Genomic DNA, 21,876 nt, shown 5'->3' on the forward strand with positions numbered 1-21,876 from the left:
CCATGCTCTAAACAACTGAGCCATTCTCAGAGTTGGCATCTCCTACTTTGCTTAAGACAAAACATTATAGAAACAGGTTTTTGTCAATGGTCCACACCTGCTGCTCCACACTGTACTTTCATAACTACTTGAGTTCATCATAAACCAGAACATAAGCAGCCCTATTCTTCTGCAAGTCAAGTGATCCTCCTGTCTACTGCCTCATCCACAGACAGCCAAGCAGCAAGCTACATGTGGAAATTTATCACAAATTTTTAAGAAGTAATTTTTTTGAATGTGAGACAAAGTAGCACATGTTATTACAGTAGCAGTACAGACTACCATAAAACAACAGTATCTTTCTCTTCAGTTAATCTATACGCAAGTTTATCTCTCCTCTCCTGGTACACTTTCAACTCCTCTGGCAACAGACTTTCTAATGTATAACTAGTCTTCTACATCTTCCACTCAGAAATAAAGGCTACTAGTTTTATGTCTTATGAATGGAGATCTTATAACATTTTAAATGCAATTGCAGGTGGAACATGTACCACACTTATACAATAAGTGGTGGCGAATGAAAAGCAAAATAAGTGGGAGCACAGGACATCACAGGTGTTCTGCGCACCACACACATGCATGGGTTCTTTTTTCTGATTACACATTAATTTTTGCAAGTTAACAGTAAGCTGTTTAACAGCAAGATGTGCAACACACCAGCTTCTCTACTGAATTTTGAGGCACATGGTAAACAAGGTCAAGCATAAATTATTTTCTTATTGTTCTTTTATGCTGTGGATTTGAAATCTCCTCATGTGCCTTTCAGCTTTTTTCAAACCTTTGCCCTGGAGCCTGGCAAGAATCCGGGGTTCACCTTCCCAGTGAACTAAACAGGTCACCCAGATGTTTGATCGTGCCAGTTAAAATCGGTCATTATTTGCTTATCGGTATGGCCCAGAAGACAACAGAAGGGACCTCGCTACACCAGGTCAGCAACGCACCCCGGGCTGGTTCCGGCTATGGCGCAGCAATGCGAGGCGCAGAGAAGCACCTCCTGGCCATAGGTGCCCCAGCCGGCCGACGGTGGAGCGCCGCAGCCCAGCAGCCGGAGCTGGCTCCCGTCACCAGCTCCTCTCTGCGCATCCCGGACAGCAGCGGCGCGGAGCCACGCGCGGACGGCCGCGACAGCGACCGGCCCCTCTTCCCGCGCCCCCCGCCCGGCCCGGCCCGGCCCGGCCCGCACTCACCGCCCCTGGGCGCCGAGGGGCCCGGGCCGGTGCGGGGGCTGCAGCCGCCGCAGGGCTCCCCGCAGCACCGCGCTCATCCCGCACACGCAGCAAGGATGGAGAGCACTAATTCCGCGCCGCTCTCCGCCGCGTCCCGACCCGTCCCTGCCCCGCCGAGCCCGGCCCTCCCGGAGGAAGGCGCCGGACCGCCCCTTGGAGCAGGGGGCAGCCGCGGCGGCAGCCGGGCGCCTCCGGACCTCGGGCCGGGCGGGGCGGCGGGAGGGAGGGAGCGGGGTTGCCCCGGCCGAACCAGAGCGCCCCGTGGTGTCAGGGGCCGGGTCGGGCGGGGGTACCGCCCGCACCGCTGCCGACAGCGTCCCGCCTCCTCCTGGGGCTATAAACGTGCGGCCGGAGAGCCAACCGAGCCGAGGATCGCGCTGAGCCGTCGGGCATAGCTGTGCAGCGAGCGTCCCTGGGCGAGGAAGATGCTGCCGATCAGGAAGACTGCGAAACAGGGCAAAAGGGTAAATCTCCTGTCTCCCTCCCTCGCGCAGACCCGGCCGCTGCTCCCCGTAGGTACGGGAGCCGTGCCCCCGTCGCGGTGCTCTCCGCCGCCCGCCGCGGGCGGGCGTTGCCGCAGCGGGACCGGGCGGTGCGGAGGAGCAGCCCCGCGCCGGGAGCCTGACACAGGGCAGAGCTCCCGGCCGCCTCTCCCGCCTCCGCACGGTCGTGTCCGCGGGCTCTGCAGGGGAACTGCTTCTTGACTGGCACAACCCGCGACCCTCGCCGGTTAACCTCCCTCTAAGGTACTCGGTATCTCCACAGGTAAGGCGATCTTGTGGAAACCTAAAATAAAGCCATTGTAATTGTACCTGTTCAGCATCGAGACGTTAAGGATATTTGGACCTCGTTATGAGACAGATAAATTGGATTGATCTCAACGCAGTCACAGCCCACATAATCTTTGTTTCTCTGAACGCATAGAGTGGAGCCACCACAGTACAAAACCATTTAGCGTAATATTATTTGATACACGAATTAAGCAGGACTTGCAACACACTACAAATTAAAATAGTAAATATTTTAAGGATAAACTGTCATTGGATGCGATTTCTATCTCTAGCATCCTACCTGCTCTGTTTAAATGGTGCAGATTGCTCACCCCTTGATTAATATGACTGGTGTTTATCATATCAACCCAGACTCCTATGTATGCATGCCCACTGCTTCCCTATGTAGCTAAAGAAATAAGCCAGTATAAAAGGTTATCTAGGCACCAGCCATTCAGGCCATTAAGGCAAAGCTATGAGCAATATCTAAGGCAAACTCTCTGATGTATATCAGAACTGGTACCCTGTGCTGCTGCTTGACAAGGTCAGCAGAATCATATATTCTGTCTTCCATTTAAAGAACACTATTGCCATTAGTAGGACACATCCTTCTCAGAATGGGTTTTACTAATTTTTATGTGTAGAGCAAAAGAGCAGAAAGATATGGGAAAAAGTCTATGAGCTCTAGGTCCTGCAGGTAGATTGATTATGAAAGAAGAAGCTATGTGGTATTTGTTCTGCTTTTTATATTTTGGTATACACCACCTAATACCAACACCTAGCAGAAGAAAACTGTCCTAAATTCCTCCTACAAGCTAGTGGACTTCTCTTGAAGGCTTGAAATGTGAATAGTTGTTTCAAGATTTATTTTCTCTCCACTGATGAAAAAGTGGGTTATAGGTTGACCAAGCAGGCTTTTCACTTACACAGTACAGTTACATGCCTAAAGATGGTAGTAGGAATATCTTCATAGAGGCACTTGCACTCACACTTTCCATGTATAGGTGTAGGGACCATGTGGTGCAACTTCATTCATAGTAGCAAAAGTAAAGCAGGAAAAGACGGCTCAAAAAAGCCATGGATAGCTTTTTACACACACTGTTTTTTGTAATTTAACACATTTTTTGTCTCCTCCCAGATCACCTGACAGTACAATATTGATCTGGATTAGATATAAGCGCACAGCTGTAGGTCTCTGAACAAAACATGTTGGTGTGCTGAACTTCAGTTAGCTATATGGTGGTTAAATAGGTGGTATTTTGCACAGTATATAAAGTAAAAATGGTATGAAGAGAAGATATCAGACCTATAATGAAGTTTATGAAGGCAAATGAAGGCAAAAAGGTTATTTCCATTTGAATCCAACCTGAACTGACAAACTAAGGTTTTATTAAGTATTTTGTCCTTTGTATTTATCTCTCCTGCCATTAGATACCTTGGTGCTAGACTTAATATATCACAATATGTTAAAGTGCCGTGGTCTATTCAAACATGGCTTATGTTGCATCTGTGTGTCAAAAGTGAAGATTTGCACTTCAGAAAGAAACAGAAATGTGAAGAAAAACTGCTATTAAATACTAGAAGTGACTTGTTAAAAGAATGTTCTGTTGTAGTACATTTAAATACATAATATAATAATAAATATAATACCTATATATTATTTTGTGTCTATTACTCAATGCTCAGTTAAAAAACAACAACTGAGGCTGCCTTTATGTTAAAGATTTATTTTTCTTCTGCACGCCTATTCTCTACATATCAAATTTCTGAAGCAGGATTCATCTACAAAAAATTCTTTGGCAGACAGAAGCAGCATGGACTCAAGCAGTGAGCTTTTGCTGACCCTATTTGAGACATTCTTTACAAATGAAAGTTAGTTTATTGCAAGCACAATCTTTACAAAACCTCCTGACATTTACTCTAAAATTGTTTCTCCCTGGTTCTGTGGAAACAAATATAAAAACTTGCACACTTTGTTGAAGTTTTAAAGTTAATGGGCTCAATATTTTGGCAAGTCCATAGTATGCAATGGAATCTGATGCAGAGATTTACAGGCCAGCACTTGGCAAAGCTCTGCACAGCAGCAGTGTACAGACCAGTCTTGCCATTTTGCTGCAATGCCAATGCCTCAGCCAAAGTAGGTGATGCTCTCAGCCAGGCTTTGTAGCCTCCAATGAGCCTTATGCTGCTGTGTGTTGTTCTGAAACTGGCACAGCTGACACACTCCTCCTTACTGCTGGAAAGGCCTTGTTCTTGTTCTGCCTAAACAGCAGTGCTGAGACGTCGTGTTTGTCTTTGTTGGATATATGGCATGAGAGAATTGTATTAATGAAAAGGAAATTATCAAGAAAGCGAATAACTGAAGTTTTAAGAGTAATTGTAAAAAAACCTGTCCAATCAGCATGAAAATCACATTCAAATCTATCTCCATAAGGCTTTTCTTTTTCTTATTCCCTCAAACTTCTTCTGTTGAAATGAAGAAAACTATGGATGAAAAATTCAGTCTTACCCTTGAATAATTCTTATCCTGTACTCACTACCTTCATATATGTAGTCTTCATTCAACCACTTTTTAATATAGATGGAATTATGGTTGCCATCCAGTAGTAGAAATCAATCCTACTCTAATAGTAGGTACTTTTTAGAAGTTTTGAACAAGTCAATGAAGCAATTAAGGGAATAAAAATGCAATATATTTTAGGAGAAGACACTATTTTTTCTCATATTTTTCAGTTTTTCAAAAAAGATAATTGCCACTTTCCTTACATTAGCCTGGAATTCAAGAGAGAGGCAAGGTTAATCTTGCATAGGGTTTTGTAAGGTTTGTAATTTGGCACTCTAAAACTCTAAAACATTTCAGGGCTGTGCAAAACAAATAGGATTTTCTTTCATTTTGTAAATCTGAGTAAGCAGACCCTGGCCTGTGGAAAGATTGTCAGAAACTGCAAGTCAGCTTTCTGAGATGTGCATTGTTTGGTAGGAAACAATTGCATGCTTACTTTTCTGTGATGCCTGTTCTGCCATCTGGAGTCACAAGCTGCTTGTGGTAAGGCTCTGTGAAGGTGGCATTGGAAGCTAGAGAGCAGATGAGCTAATAAAGAGATCAGTGGTACTAATGTCTTATTTAAGAACTTTCTCATGTATTTTACAGGAGAATTTGAGATGGCATATTACTTTCATAGGAACAGAACTGGACCACCTAGTTACAGTTCTGGAAACAGTATCTCTGGAATACAATATAACTGACTAATGAGTTATTATGCACACATAATATATGTGTGTATATTAAAGCCTTATGCTGCAAAAGAGCACATCTACCATTCTTTAATTAGAATTTTACAAAGGAAATTTATTACTTTTTATTATTGTGGCAAAAATATTTCTGCTAGCTCACAGATATTTATGTCTGCCTTGCAAATACAGAAAATAGCCACCAAATTGAAAAACTGTAATTGTTAACCTGCCCTCATGCTTTCTCCAGGGTATTCTAGAACGCTTGGATGCTGGAGAAATTGTGATTGGAGATGGGGGATTTGTCTTTGCTCTTGAAAAGAGGGGATATGTAAAAGCTGGGCCTTGGACTCCTGAAGCAACTGTGGAACACCCAGAAGCAGGTCAGTTTTACTGGGAAATGATATTCCTATAGTGAGTGTAAACAATGACATTTTTGGCTAAATAATATACATATAGGAACTCATAATACATTTTTAAATACAAGTGTTCCTTGACACTGTAGAATTACATTAAGAACAGCCTAAAACCAGCTCATCTTGCCTGTTTTACTTGCTCTAACACTGGCCAAAACAAGCTGGTTCTGTAAGAATACAAGTAGTGCAAACATATACTGATACCTCTTCAGAATGATCTCCTAGTTTTCAGTAACTTGCATCTCAGGGACTTTTTCATGCAGATGTAGTTATATTTGTGTTTAATAACATCTCTCTCATGGATTTGTCCAGTCTTTTCTTATGCTGATCATTTAAAGCTTGTCATTTAAAATACCTTATGAAAAGTAATTCTGCAGTTAACTATCTGTTTTGTTCTAGTCATTAATTAAAAAAAACTATTTTAGTTTATAAATATAAATTAATTCTTTCAGAGATATGGCAGTTTTTGATAAACATTGTAATGGAATATTTAATGTTTCTGGCTCCACTGTAAAATGGGGAATGAAAAACCTGATAGGAACCTAAAAATTGCAATAAACATTTAACAGAATAACTCTCTTGAAGTGGACAGAGAAAAAATGACCAACCATTCTATGCTTCCCAGTGTAAAGACTGTAGTGTTTAACATAAATCGTGCAAAAGCAGATGGTATTATCTATTTATGCATGCTTCATTACAGGAAAGCATTTGCCCTAATAATATGATGTGCAGTTAATCCCACAAGTCAATTCAGAATATCCTGAGGAAAAAAATTTCTTTCTTCTTAGTGTTTTCCAAGTTAGTTATTTCTGCTATACAGGAGAAGAAGGAAGAGGAGTAGTACAGAGATATCTTAGTTCTCTCTGTTACATCACTTTGTACACTTCACCTATTTATTCAGCTTAATCTTTCTCACCCTTCAAATGTCACTTATGTGTCACTTAGCATCTCTAATTTAGGGTTACAGGCAGCTTTAGATAATGCAGAGGTTCAGGAAAGGTTTAAGGATTGATGACCTAATTTGCTGACTCTCATCTCCCAAAGAGACATTCCATCATCTCTCTATTTCTCTCCATGTCTACCTCTGGCTGCCCCTGCATGTTCCATCTTACAGCTCATAGCACTTGTTCCGTGCTCTTTCTTTCCCCTTTGCTTGTTATTTTTACACCTCAAAAGCCCTCCACACCCTGCACATGTCTCTTATAGGCTATTTATAACTCCACCCTTCAGGGCAAATCTGTTAATTTCTTTTTGTACAATGGGGCTGCTTTCCCTCCACGCTTTTGCTCCTGCTCACTCAAGGGTCACGTTACTTTAACAGCAGATGTATTAGAACACAAGGAGCAACTGGTGGAGACAGAGGGTGTAAAAACCATACAGCTACCAGAGCTTCTTTTCTTTATAAGGAAAGGAAAAGGAAGGAAGTTCTGAGAAGGCAGCAAGGAATAAAAGAAAAAAAAAAAAAAAAGATTTCAAGGCCATTAACTGTATTACAAAAAAGGAGATTTGCCAGACTGGTAATTGTAGAAATTAGGAGATCTATATTTTTCTTCTGAGACAGAAGAAATGCTCTGATATGCTCTGTAGTGAGCCATATGCATGGATGCTTATTGCTCCTATCTCCTCACAGCTTATGTCTGTGTCTTTTATGAAATGTCCAACTCATGATGGATTAAAATGAAAAATTGGTGTTACACATCTGATTCCTAAAACACATCAAATTATTAATAATGATTTAGCCTCGTGTTATTCCCATTTCTCAAATGCTGGAGGAAACATGCTGGAAGTCATACAAGTAAACTACAGACTGGTTTAGGTTTTTGATATTGCATAGTGCTGTGGGTTTGATAAAAACAACAATGTATTCTACTGGTAAAGCCTATTTGCCTGAGGTTGAATGAGATTCAGGCTGATACAACACTATTGTTTACCTCAAAGTGCATCCTATGTCTCCTATTCACAAACCTGGTATTTTGGGCTATGGAGTTCCTTAATCACATGTGTTAGATAATATTTCATTTTCCTACTTACGTCACCATCCATATTCACACAAATCCCAGGCATTCTTCTATGAATGATCTACTATCAAAATGTCATAAAACGTTTGTGAAAATATTTGTAGATTTTTTTTCTCTTTTCTTATTTTCTGACCAGTTTTCATCAATGCTTCCTCATTCAGGAAAATAAAAACATCCACTAGAAACATACAGAGACAGTCCTTTTATTTGGGTTCAGTGGCCTATGGTCATGATGTAGGAAAAAAGAATACTCCCAGCACTACAACTTTTTTGTCTCTTCATAAAGATGTGAAAATGAAATTTGATTCCAGGCGTTCAGGAAGATTCCAAGAACTTTTTGAACAGTAGCTCTGCTATAACCTATGTTCCTGGAAATACTTTTGTGACTGCTGGGCAAAGAAACACTGTGTTAAATCACCTGTGTAGTAAGAAAAGAAGCACTTTGTAGTTACCCAAGGCGGCAACTAGAAATAAAATACTGTACCAGTAGAGAAAAGCAAGTGACACTACACCGATCCTTCACTGAAAGCAGACATGCTTGCATGTATGCACGTTAAATCTAGCAACACAAGATGCTCTTTGAGCTTCTCTGATGTAGAAAGCTATTTTTCATCCAACCTATGGGAGTAATTTTATTCTCATGACAAACTTGTTTATTTTCTTAGTGACACAAACTGTGTCTGTAGACAATGAGTTGTGATAAACTTCGGAAAACCTTTCTGAACATCTGCCATAGATGCAGTGCTCTTGTGTATGTAGGTAATAAGGATCTTGTGTACAGTAAGTAAGGAACTCCTGTATTTGCTATAAAATGTTAAGCATTTAACTCTGTTTTACATGATCAGTAGCATTCTAGTAGTTATTGTAATTATTATTCTGTGGGTATGTATATAAAATCAATTAACAGATCCTGTTCTGTTGCGGCTGTGGAAATTGCAGTGTACTGCTTACAGCCAGAAAGGCACGACTACCATTACAGAGCCTTTTCACAAAGTCTTAATGTAGGAAATTTGTCTATTGAAAGTAATGGTTACCTTCCCTTTAAAAGGGTTTTTGTCTATGTAGTAAAATCATCATGTGAAGACATATGGGAAGAATTAATTCTGTGCTGTGAGTCACTTTTCTGGAGGAACAAATCTTCTTTTAAGTAAGGATGTATTTAGCAAAATAGAGCTTTGGTTTTGGCTGACTATACTATTTTTAAACTTCATTTGCGGGGGGCGGGTGGAAACTCCAAAATGCAAAATAGAGGAAGCAATGAAACACTATTCTTCCATATAATTATAATCTTGTTGCTTAATTTGTAGCTATGATATTTTCTTCTGTTTTCTTCTTCATAATACAGAAGCTAAGAGAAGAAAGCTTTTTCAGTTGAAGTGCCTTTTGTCTGGTATTCCTTGTTATGCTTTCATGTTCTTTTGTCAGACATCCGTTATCCCTTCCTAAATCACTATAAAAAGCTCTATAAAGCCCTATAACTGGGAGATCTGAAGGACTGCAGAGAATAGAGGATAGTCAAGGTGGCAGGCAAAACTGAATCTGCTAAACCGTATAGAAATCTTGAATCATTCTTAGCAGAAAAAAATGAAGAAGAAATTTTTCCTCCCAATGTTTTGATGGTGAGAAGAAAGAAATTCTATGCAGACTTGGGTACTGCTTCTAATTTCTCATAATGGGACTTCTAGTAAACACAATGTCATTTATTTTACGGTAACATTGCATCAATAAACACTGGATTTGGGGATAACACAGTAATAACTTTGTCTCTTAATTTGCAGTTCGTCAGCTTCACCGAGAATTCCTCAGAGCTGGATCCAATGTTCTGCAGACCTTCACCTTTTATGCCAGTGAGGACAAACTAGAGAACAGGGGCAATTATGTAGCTGAGAAAATAAGTGTGAGTAAAGTAGTTTTGGAGATACAAAATAAGTTGATCAATTTCAAAATGTTTGGCAAAGAGATTAGCAAGTTTGTTGTAACAGTTTTGGCTATATTTGAGGACCAGAGAATGAGATGATGGAATTTCAGAGTCTGAAATGGCAAAAAAGCAAGGTGAAGTGACAAAAAACCCCAAACCAAAATAAAAAGCAAACAGAAAATGGGGAAAGGATGACGAGAGGAAGGAGAATGGCCACATTGTATTTTTTCTGTATTTTTATCTGAGGAGAATGGTTCACTGGAGTTTAGATACAAAGATTATAGGGAGTACTAAATGCAGAGACAGCAAAACTAGTAAAAAAACAGAGATGTTTTAACATCCAGAGAAATGAATGAACTGTAAAAATGGTGAAGAATCTTAAAGAATAATGAGTAGCTAATGAGAACAAAATGTTTTTAGAACCACACCTTCATTAAGTAGCAACTAAAATAATCCAAGCTATACACTGTATCCAATATTCCCCTTCTCTTGTGTGAAGGTAATTTTTTACATCAGCAGAAGTACCATGTCAGTGTTTTCTTACTCCCTACATTGAGGAATTGTAGGATGCTGGGTGTGTTTACTAGACACAGGCCCAAGGAATTCTTGGCCAAACATTTCTATATAGTACCTTTGAGACTAGAATGTTTAGTGTTGAGTGGTTTCTCTGATCCTGTTCCTTTGGTCCTACTGTACATTCTATTTTCTGCAAACTAGAGAAAATTCTCCAGGGCTCAGGGAGGAAGGAATAGCTGTATCTGTGAAGATATCCTCAGTCAGAAATTAGAACAATCTGGACAGTAGGAAAACTGAGGTTTAATTGAGTTCATACCAAAATGTCATATGACCAAATTTTCTCTGAAATGCTGTAACCTTTTACCTTCAGTAGATGCAACGTTGATATGTCTGAAGTGGTAGTCCCAGAAACACAGTAACCCTGGAACAAGTCATGCTTCAGTTCTTGCTGACATGCAAACTTATAAAGGCTGGAGAGCACCTGGTATTTGGATTACATTACATCAAACCTCTCAAAATTTATTTCTTGCCAGTTCTAGAATCAGGTTCCTTCAGGATTTAACTAATTTATGGCTCCACCTTGCAGAGTACCCAAACATGTAGCTATGCACAAGTGCAAATGGAAGACGATCTGTCAGCAACAGCTTTAAAAATCAGCTGGATTTTTTGAGGCAGCCATGTAATCTTCTCTTCTTTTGAGATAAGATTATGGACTTATAGACTTCTAAATAATCTATGGACTGCAGAGAAATCCGCTATAAACCATACATGTTAAATACCACAAATATTGATTATTTTTCCCAGATCTTTTTTTTTTCTCAGTTTAACCTCCTTTTGAAAAGCTGTTCTGGTCATCCCAATTTAGATATAGAAGGAATATGACTTCCAGTCTTGGTGATTAATTAGCAATATTTTCCTCTTTCTTTAAGTTGGCAATTTTATTATCACATAATTAATGATATCTTTTTAAAAACGTCTTTAAACCCTATACAAATATTATATCGGGGTGGGAGGTGTTAATTATCAGAACAATAAAGTACATTTTAAAAAAGAAAAGTTGAAATTCTCATATGTTTTCTTTTCCATTCACAAATTTCAGAATGAAAACATATGCTTAGATGTAACTAACTAATTTTCTAAGAGGCAAAGAAAATTCCACTTCACACCAAACACTTGTTTTTTATAGGCTATTTGTGTAAGATCTACTAAAGGTAATGTATTTTGTAGTATTTGATAATATGATAACTTAGAGGCGGCAAGAAATTATTTTCCTAATTTTTTTGTTGTTTGAAAGAATTTTATCTTCCTAATCAATGTTACTCTAAAAATCCATTTGATTTAAATTGCATTTAGTTAAATTTAACAAGAATATGAAAAGCCATTATGGACTTTTGACTATTTTTGTTCTTCTAGGGTTCTGCATACCTCTGGTAAGATAAAACTAACAGATTCTGTATTCACACAGTGCCACAAAGTGAATGAAGCTGCTTGTGACATTGCGAGAGAAGTGGCTAATGAAGGTGATGCTTTAGTGGCTGGAGGAGTCAGTCAGACACCATCTTACTTAAGCTGCAAGGATAAAACAGAGGTTAAAGCAGCCTTTCAAAAGCAACTGGAAGTCTTTGTGAAGAAGAATGTGGACTTCCTAATTGCAGAGGTAAATCTGTAAAAATAAGTATGTGCCTTCAACTGGCAAAGTGTTAACTTTTAAGATGTCTAGTCTACTTTAGGAACTATCACTACATGTTGCTACCTTCTTCAAAATTTTCTGCTGTGCTTTTATCTCAGTAATATCAGGTATTTTTGTAAATGTCCACCAACATCTGCAGGTGTTCTAGAATAGGATCTTTGAACCACAATTTCTACCCAAGTCAACTAGAATTCTGTACTGATACAAAGAGAAAATGAGAAAATGTTGGTGGGATCTTGACTAATCTGTATTTCTTCCACTACATGGAAAGCAACCTAAGATGACCTTTTTAGGTGACTATAGGTCTTGGGTTAATCCTTGATTAACCCCCGCTATGGCCAGTCTTGTTCTGAAACAAAAGCATCATTGATTCTAATTGATTTTTACTCACTTTTAAAAATCCTTTTTTAACTGTGCGGCCAGTAAACTCAATTGTTAGTATAAATCAGAAAATAATTAAATCATTGTATTGATGGTGAATTTGGGGTCTGGATAAATATTTTTATATTTCTTTGCTGAGAAACAAAATAGCCTAGTTTTAATTTTTTTCAGTATTTTGAACATGTTGAAGAGGCTGTCTGGGCAGTTGAAGTTCTAAAAGAATCTGGAAAGCCAGTTGCAGCTACGATGTGCATTGGTCCAGAAGGAGACATGCATGGAGTGTCCCCTGGACAATGTGCTGTCCAGCTAGTAAAGGCTGGTAAGAATCTGTTTTAATGCGCCCTTTGAAAGTATGAAACAAAGAAAAGTCCCTAATTATTGAAATAAATAGATGTGTATGTCAAGTAGGTAGCTTCCCAGTTGTATCTGATAGGCGTTTTGACTCTGTAGAAAAGTTTTTGTATGTACTTTACCAGAACAGTCTTGTAAAAACATATGGAAATAGAGCTATGAAGTCCTTGATTATTCGTATGAAACGGGTAAAGCAATAGCCATAGAAAACTGATACTGAATACAGCAAAATCCTAAACCTACTCAAATTTCATTGCAGACCCATCCCAAACACAAAGCTGCCTTTGATTCTCTGTTCTTGTTTTTGCACACAGTTCAAGCTCAAGATGAGAGAATTAAGAGAATTAAATAATTAATAATATTGCCTATGGAAGGCTGTTTTCTACAGAACAAGGGGAAGGGCATGATGGGCCAAGATACACAGGTTTACATATTTATTCTGAACTGCTCTTTTCCTTTCAAGTTATAGTTGAAATCCAAACATAGAACTTATGTTAGGATCCTGCTACCTGTTTCCATATGTGGCTTTATATAATCAGATTTCGCTGATTAAACACTGTAAGAAAAATACATCTGTAGGAAGGTAGAAGATGTGATTCATCATTAGAAAGGTACAGAGGAGTGCAGCTGAGATGTAAATGGCATGATCAATCTCAGAAGAGTTGTGCCTGACTGTAGCACAGCTGCCTTGTTTTTATAACACTGATGTGAAGATGGACAGCACTGCTTCTAGAGTGCTGTGGAACTTTCATCTCCCACTTCCTGGGGAGTTGTGATTTGAAATTACTTTCCTCCTCCTAGGTGCTTCTATAGTTGGAGTCAACTGCCATTTTGATCCAGAAACTTCCATCGAAACTGTGAGGCTGATGAAAGAGGGCTTGCAGGCTGCTAAACTGAAAGCCCACCTGATGTGCCAGCCACTTGCATTCCATACGCCTGATTGCGGAAAACAGGGGTTTATTGATCTTCCAGAATTTCCCTTTGGTAAGACAAGGGTATATTTTTTGTTGGTGGTGTTGCTCTATTGGTTGTTCCTGGCTTATTTTTTGCCCCCAGCTATTAGTACAGCTGAAGCTGCAAGGTGTAATTTTATTCAATATGATGAGTCCTAGTTATCCTGTCTGGCATTTTCCAAACAGATCAAAATGTAACATTGGAGTAAAGATCATCCACATAGTGAGAATACATCAGTAGTATCACAGCATGTAACTCAATGTGTAAGTGAAAAGAGTTAAAATGCCACAATCTAAATTAATTTTAAAAATATTCTTCCTCATGCTATAGAACCCTGTTCAGGACTGCTGTAAACAGTCCAAAGAGCAGCAGCAAATGTACCAAAAAACCTCATTTTTCTGGATTTATCTATCCCACAAGGCCTATGTTTGCCTGTGTAAGGATTTAATGTATAATGCAGTACAACAGATATAGGAGCATTATTATTGCACTCATAATAGTTAAATCTTGTAAGTGTGACTGTCTAATATATGTGACATTAGAGAGACACCAGAAAGGGAACTTTAATATTGCTAACAAATTAGCAGTTTGGAGAGGAAGTCTCCATGTGTGCTCAGGAGAAATTCTACAAAAACTGAAAGAGATAGCCATTTAATATTTATATAAGGCTTGTGTATTTAGAGCTTATTTTCATGTGAGTATTTTGCCCTGTATCGTAAAGGCAAAATCAACTTAAACATTTTAAGGCTGATTAGAAAATTCTTTCATTTTCAGATAATATACACCCTTCTTTTCAAGATCAGAATAAATGGTCCTGAAGTGTTCACAATTTGAATTTGCAGCAAAAAAACTGAGAAGTAGATGTGATTTTCAGGAAGCTTGTTGTTTTTTTTTTTTTAATTCTTCTCTTTACATAAATGAAGGAAAGAGAATAAAGCATAAGCCTGGGGCATTCATTAAATGGTAATAACACGACTGAGTCCTGAAAATATCTAAGATGCTTAAAAGTGTTAGGAACTCATTTATCGTATTCATTCCTTCATATAGTTCCTCTGATTGCAAGCAGAAAAAAAAAATCAAACAGATGCAGTAAGCAATCAAGTGAATGGAAGGATTCACTCTGGTTTGTTATGGTTCTTGGCTTGTGTGCTATAAGCAATCTGTACGACATCTCAGCATTTAGAATTTCCATGAATAATTAATTGGTGAAGACTGGCTCTGTGAGTGTTTTCAAAACCCTGAAGTAGCAATTGATTGCTTGACAGCAGATAATCTTTTCAGTAAATCATTGTTAAAGTGACCAAATTACCTGGTTTTCATGAAGGCAATAACAGAGATATTTAGATATCTGAAGAGTACATATACTCTCTACAAGGCAACAAGATCTAAATTTCTAGGGAAGCATTAGGTATGTTGTATTTACAAACTCCAGCAATTAGATGCCAGAAGGATTTATTTTTCTGTAGAACTCTTTGATTTTTCTATGTTTTCTCTTCTGTTTTACTGCAATTTCTCTGAAATATCACCAGTTCAATAAAGACAATGTTTTAGAAAGAAATGACCTGGTCACTGAAAGCATACCCAATTATCTCAAGGGTAGATATATTGAGGGGACAAATCTAGGAGCATGTTAAAGTTTTTCCTCATCAAGAACTGTTAAGTTAGAGATATTTAATTCTAAATAAAGCCAAGAAAAGTATTGCATTGACAGACATGGAAAAAATAAATAAAGTGTTAGTCAGTTTTGGGAAGGTGTCTCTCCACTTTAAAGACAAGGATCAGTGTGTGGGACAGTATCAAATGCTTTGCGGAAGTCCAGGAAGGTGACATTCATCATTCTTCTCTTCTCCACCAATGCTGTAACCCCATCATAGGAGGCCACCAAATTTGTAGGCATGGTTTGCCCTCAGTAAAGTCATTGCAAAGTAAAACTGCCACCAATCACATCTTCATTTTCCATGTGCCTTAGTACAGCTTCCAGGGGATTTGATCTGAGGTTTTTCTGGGCATTGTAAGACTGACTGGTCTCTCTTTCTCTGGCTTTTCATTTTTTGCCTTTTAAAAAGTGTGGGTTATGTTTCCCCTTTTCCAGTCACTAGGAACTTCACTGGACTGTCACAAGTTTTTCAAATATGATGGAGAGCAGCTTAGCTACTTCATCTGCCATCAGATCAATGCGTCTCATCAGGTCACATGGATTGTGACAGCGTGATGGAGATGACAAGGAAACAACCTATACTGTTCCCCTGACGCTTAGTTGCCTATACAGGAGTAAGCTGAGTGCACAATGATGCATTCTTACTGTTGATCATTTGTATAAATTTTGCATTAATTTTTAAATTATATATGAAAGAAAAGGAAATCATGCATTTGTACTTCTGATGTTTTCTATCATATCTTCAGCACTGTACAAAAGCTTGTTTTTATTTGAACAGCTTTCTAAAATGCTTAATCAAAGTTTTCCATGCCATATTAGTCCACCTACTTTTCCTTTGTCCCATCTTTCCCTCTGAGACCAATAATTTTCTGTATAAAAATCTTTAACTCTCTTCCTTCTGCTTTTTTATTTGTGAACCCGATTCTCAACTACAAAATGGACTTAGGGTATAACCGCTTTGTATCAACTTGTTGCATGTTAGGCATTTTCGGGACAGGATATAGGGACATTCTTCAATCCTACCTCTCCTTTGTGTTGCTGGAGTCTTACTACCTCAACCACAGCTGCTTTGCCCAGCAGTGTTCAGTGCACAGATATGATGCTGCACTTAAATGATAACCATGCTGGTTCACATCCTGCAGATGTGCACATGCATTATGAAGTGGGAGGACTTTGGGGTTTTTATTTCTGTATTTTTATTTTTTAAAGTGTCTTCTTCAGTCCCCATTCTTTTCTTTCCACTTATGCCACTCTTGTGCCTTCAGTTCTTTGAGGTGTGTTTTTCCTTGCTCTTTTCACTTTTTATTGCTTTCCTTCCAGTAGTCTGCTCTCTTGGCTCTTGTTATTCCATCACAATGCTCAACAAAACTTGCATCAGAGAGAAGGGTTCAAAATAAAGATGGCATTCTAACTTACCTACATACAGAACTTTCCACTAGGAATGAGGTGTTTTGAGGCAGTAAGCTGCTCATGACTGGGATTATAACTAAGGGTTGGGCTAAGAAATAGCTAAGATCCCAACTGGCTGCCAGTATCAGATTGTGGAAAAAAGTGTAATAAGCATTTATGAGGAATAATAAGCAGGATTATTCCTATGCCAGTAGGCTGATACCTTCTCCTTTCACAGATTAGTGTGTGGTAATCAGTTTTCCCAGGTATTTATTGTTTATTAGGAAATTTAGCCGTAGCATTGAAAGTATTCCAATTCTTCAGCTGAGAACTCTGCAGAATGGGAAACATGATCAGCCTCAGAAGATATTAGGTGCTGTTTTGCAAGGCCAAAAATGCTTAAAAGCACAGGTCAGCAGAGCACTGCAGAATCTGAAAGCTAGCCTTCTGAAAGTTTCAATTCTAGCTCAGACAGTTCAAACATATGCATCTACATCGACAACCACTTTTGCAAACAGAGTGCAAGTGTTTCAACAACATGATTTCTTACCAAAAAAAAAAAAAAGGATAAAAATTGAATGGACCATGGTGGAAACTTAAGATATGAATGTGTTTATAGGTCTGGAGCCAAGAATTGCCACCAGATGGGACATTCAAAAATATGCAAGAAAGGCCTATGACTTAGGAATTCGTTTCATTGGAGGCTGCTGTGGGTTTGAGCCATATCATATCCGAGCAATAGCTGAGGAGTTGGCTCCTGAAAGAGGATTTTTGCCAGAAGCTTCTGAGAAACATGGTAGCTGGGGTGATAATCTGAGCATGCATACCAAACCCTGGGTCAGAGCAAGGTATGTATATCTGACCTGGAAATCCAACACACCTTTTGCAAAGTCCTACATTGCTCCACAGAGCACACTGGCTTAGCTGATATGGGCATCCAAATATTACTGTAAACATTTTATGTTTAGAATTACATGTTTTATGTTTAATAATTTCCAAGAATTAAAGCTGACCTAAGAGCAGGGAAAGGGGTGAAGGAGAAGTAGAAGAGCTCCTGTGAATGTAATTCATGACAATGAAAAGGAAAAACTGACAGAATATTGTATATCAGCTCCTTATGGTGGCTTTCTTAGAGTATTCCTTTCAAAGACGGAAAGATACTTTTAAAGCATGTAGTATTTAATTGAATATTTTCATTCATACTTCTAATATAATGTCCACCTTTACAAGTTAGATGACCCTTTGCAATTGTCATTTAAGTCACATTTCCTTCAATATTAGGAGGTGCTGGGGAAAAAAACTCTGAGTTTCTTTTTCTTTATTTAGGGCAAGAAAAGAATACTGGGAGAATCTGAAGCCTGCTTCAGGCAGGCCATATTGTCCTTGCATGTCAAAGCCAGATGGCTGGGGAGTGACCAAAGGAGCCAAGGAGCTGATGCAACAGAAAGAAGCAACAACTGAACAACAGCTGAAGGAGCTCTTCCAGAAAAAGAAGTTCTAATCCACTTCAGTTATATAAATCTTAAAATGATTTATCTACAGACCATCTCATGCTTCAGAAGAAAATCTGTGAAGATGAGTACTGTGTCGATTTATCAGTTAAAATGTAATGAAAGAGACAAAATGCAGAAAAAATGTGATTATATAGTAAATATGTCTAACTTTGATAATAAAATCCTTTTCTGAACAAATAGTTTAGAGAATACACAGTCAAAAGTAATTTTGGATTAAATTAAGCTTCTGTTAGCTGAGTACCTGTAACTGGGTAGACACAGAAATACCTGGGAAGTAATAACTGGCTCAACTCACCTGTGAAAAAAGAAAAAGCCATCTATAAATACAGTGTCAATGGACTTCAACTCCCAAGTCTGTTTTCAGTTTGTTATTATAGGAGCTTCCTCAGACCTCAAAATTTGAGGACCTTCCTCAGACCTTGAGACTGAGAACTAGTGCAGGAACATACAAACTGCCAATTATTTGTGATCACTTTCTGGGTTTCAAGAGAACAAAAGTAAACTGAAAAATATATCTTATAATTGCAATCAAAACCTAAGGAAAATGAGATCTTGCAGGAATTTCTTATCTGCAGAGAGCTTTTAGAAGAGAAAAATGGCAGGTAGGCAGTTTTTGTCTTAAGGTACCATGTAGACAAGATTTACTCTTCTGGGGATTAAAAGGCTTAAGAAATTACTCTGCAATCTAAAGAAACATCAAATAAATTAAAAATAATATAATGAAATAGTACTGTATTATCTTCGCACCTTAAATTGTAAAACCTCAAAAAGAATATTGTATCTCCAGTAAAAAAAATAATTTTCAAATGATACAGCTGATTTCTGGAAATCTCATTTTAAAAGTAATACAACATTTTTTTTTTTAGCTGATTGATTCACTCTACAATCTTAGTTTTAACAAATGAAAAACTCGGTTAGGAAATTTGAACACTGATTTGTTTTCAAACAAGATAAGGTTTTCATAGGAGGCTACCACTATATTTAGAACTTGTAAAGTACACATTTCCATAATTTATTTTTGTGAAGTACCACACAACTTCAATTTCTGCTTAGAGTGAATTTTTATCCATCCTACATTAAGGCAACTCCCTTTATGAAAATCTCATTCTCACAGTTAGCGTTGAAAGATATAGTTAGACTACATTTTATTTATAAGCTTATTTCCTTGCTTCTATCCATGCTGTATTCTGCAGTTCAGGAAACACATATGCAACACTTCAATGAGAAACTTCATACATCCTTTTCAGACTGTTATTGGCAGACAGGTTTAAGCCTGTGTTCCCCAGGCTTAAAACATTAAGATACTAGAAATTTTGCCTGAAAGCCAAAAGCAGACAAATCAAGAAAGCAGATATTTTAAAATGCAGATTATTTGGAAAGCAGCCATGTAAATATATATACTTTATATGCTTTATAAACTCCCTTCCTTCCTAAGTGCTTCTCAATGTTACCTCTGCAGAGAGTGGAATATTGCAAAATCTGTAAAACAGGAATACCAGATCTTTGATCATCATCAAAATGCATGTAGCATTAAGAACATGTGCAGGATTAAGTGGCTTAACACAAAGGGTACAACCAGTACAGAAGTGCTTTGAACAATCATTACCTGTATAGGGACTTCTTATTGCATTGAATGCTGTTTGACCATCATACACTAACTGTACAAGTAGCTGGGCTGATTTTTTGGAAACTGTCATAAAGTGCAAAACTTTGTATTGAAATTAATGACTTCACAACACAGAATACTGAAGAACCTGGTATTTATGAAGATATGATTTTGAAGTTTTGGTATCCAGTTTGAAAAGGATGAATTTTAACACATTATGATGAGAAATACTTAAAGGCCATTTAAAGACCATGGAAAGTGAGAGCTGGCCCAAGAGCAGGGTGAAATAAACATTCCCTATTTTATTCATATCACAGGCTGGGCTTATAAAGGAATTTCCAGTGGGATAGAAACAACTTCAGTGTGCTTTATTGATCACTAAAAAACCCAGTCTATTAAGAAAATCCATCCTCCACCAAAAAATCCAACAGCCTTGTCCTCAAAAAAACACCCCAAACCCAAAAAAGCAACCAGCAAAGGCAACCAAGCTACCAAGCTTTCTTTCCCATTTCTTTCTGTGTAACAACTTAGGCATAAGGAAACTGCTAGATTTCCATATGTTTGTACTGGTTAGTTACCTGACTTGTTAAGGAAATAAGAAAAGTCAACAGCACAGTCCTAGGAAATTTGTTTCTCTGGAAAGCCTGTCTGAAAACTTCAGAAAGTGAAAGGGGCTTTAGACAGCTAGCTCCTATATTTAATACCCTAAGGATCATTTATTTGTAGGACAAGGTGTTTGCTTATCCTGTTTGGAAATAAATCTAATGATGTAGCTTCCATGACAATGCCAGGTTAGTTCAATGTCTATAATCACAGAAACACAAAATATTTGGAGTTGGAAGGGACCCACAAGGATTGTGTTTGTTTTCTTCACTCTTAACAAATTTTTCTTAATTTGAATATTCCTTGATGGAATTTATTCTTTCTTTATTATTTTTTATTGTTTTTCTCCATTATTTCTTTACAGCTCATTAGAGACATGAAGACATGAAGAATTTCTTCCTAAACTCTGTTATACATTTGAAGATTTACATATATTCCTTGTTTCTCTCTCTATCAAACATACCCTGTTCATTCATTCTTCCCTCTGAGTCTCTGATTCATCAGATACCCAGAAATCACCTCTATCAGCTCTTTATCCAGAGCTTGCTATCTCCTATGTTTTTTTTTATCTGAAGTAGAAGTGATCTGAACTTCAGAAGTTCAGATCCAGAAGTGAAAAGCTAAAGTCATTGACTTTTCTGAAATCTAAAGAATAAATCTTATTCATGACACTGACTGTCAGGACAAGAGGGACCTGAACAAACCATAAACTTCAGAAATACTTGCTATCTTAATACATTAAAATACTACATTAAGATGTAGCTACTACATTAGGAGATGGCTATGTATTAAGTAAGCTCTGAAGTTTCCAAGAAATTAATGCAAAAAAAGGCCTAAAAAACTGCTGTGTAATGGTCAGGTGTTGATCTGATTTATCTGTAAACCAGAAAAATGCAAGGAGGATGTTGTAAAGAAGGAAAATTAGGAGTTAATAACAAAACTTGCTTTTTTTTTTTTTTTTTTTTTTCAGAAAACATGGCTTTTGTTCCCCTGCTCTTTTGAAAATAAAGTTTTCTAAGACTCCTACTAAATCTGACATCTTCAGGTACCACAAATTTCTTTCTAAAGCAGTTTATGGCTCTGCCTTATCTTTCAACTCTGTTCACAAATGCAATGGCAGGTTCAGTGAAATTTTCTAAATCTAAACATTGAAAGAAGTGGATTCATGTATCTGTCTTGTTCTGCTCCATTGACTTAATAAAATATTGAACATAAACTAATCTATCCTAATCCTGCATTTAATTAAGTATAGGCACCAGTGAAATAGGATGGGCAGAATATTATGGTAAAATACATTATTTCAGCAGCTTGCTTTGTTACAAATTTCTTTGTTACCTTTTTCTTATGTTCCACTTTATTCAGGTAGATGGTATTTGACATAAATTTTATGAAATCATGATACTGAATCTTGCCAGTGGTGTGTACTTCTTCATGTACAACTCCTGAGACAGACAGTGATCAATTACATCATACATTAGGAATACGAAGATGGACTTTCCATATGTTTTGGTCAACTATGCCTCAGAGCTTCTGTGTCTAGTAAAGTTGTATATCTGAAAGAAAAACAAATTTGGGTAATAGGACTTGATGCAATCAG

At 37.9% G+C, this 21,876-nt stretch overlaps 2 protein-coding genes across 3 annotated transcripts in view; one reads left to right on the plus strand and one right to left on the minus strand.

The window, feature by feature from the left end:
• DMGDH (dimethylglycine dehydrogenase) overlaps positions 1-1,633 on the minus strand; it is a 47,336-nt gene extending 45,703 nt beyond the window's left edge. Inside the window, exon 1 of one of the 2 annotated variants that reach the window (XM_053931778.1) lies at positions 1,227-1,633. In XM_053931778.1, coding sequence (XP_053787753.1) covers positions 1,227-1,303 — 77 coding nt within the window. In that variant the 5' untranslated portion in view covers positions 1,304-1,633. The remainder of the gene's footprint in view (positions 1-1,226) is intronic. The other variant, XM_053931777.1, reaches the window with a different exon arrangement.
• LOC128781810 (betaine--homocysteine S-methyltransferase 1) lies at positions 1,621-18,882 on the plus strand. Its single transcript, XM_053931780.1, has 8 exons — positions 1,621-1,729; positions 5,517-5,649; positions 9,479-9,597; positions 11,600-11,791; positions 12,377-12,524; positions 13,358-13,540; positions 17,176-17,404; positions 17,883-18,882. Exons 1-8 carry the CDS (start codon positions 1,691-1,693, stop codon positions 18,055-18,057), a joined length of 1,218 nt encoding a protein of 405 aa, XP_053787755.1. The 5' UTR covers positions 1,621-1,690; the 3' UTR covers positions 18,058-18,882.
• The last annotated feature ends 2,994 nt before the right edge of the window (positions 18,883-21,876 follow it).

This window comes from Vidua chalybeata, chromosome Z, assembly GCF_026979565.1.
Source record: "Vidua chalybeata isolate OUT-0048 chromosome Z, bVidCha1 merged haplotype, whole genome shotgun sequence".
Lineage (NCBI taxonomy): Eukaryota > Metazoa > Chordata > Aves > Passeriformes > Viduidae > Vidua > Vidua chalybeata.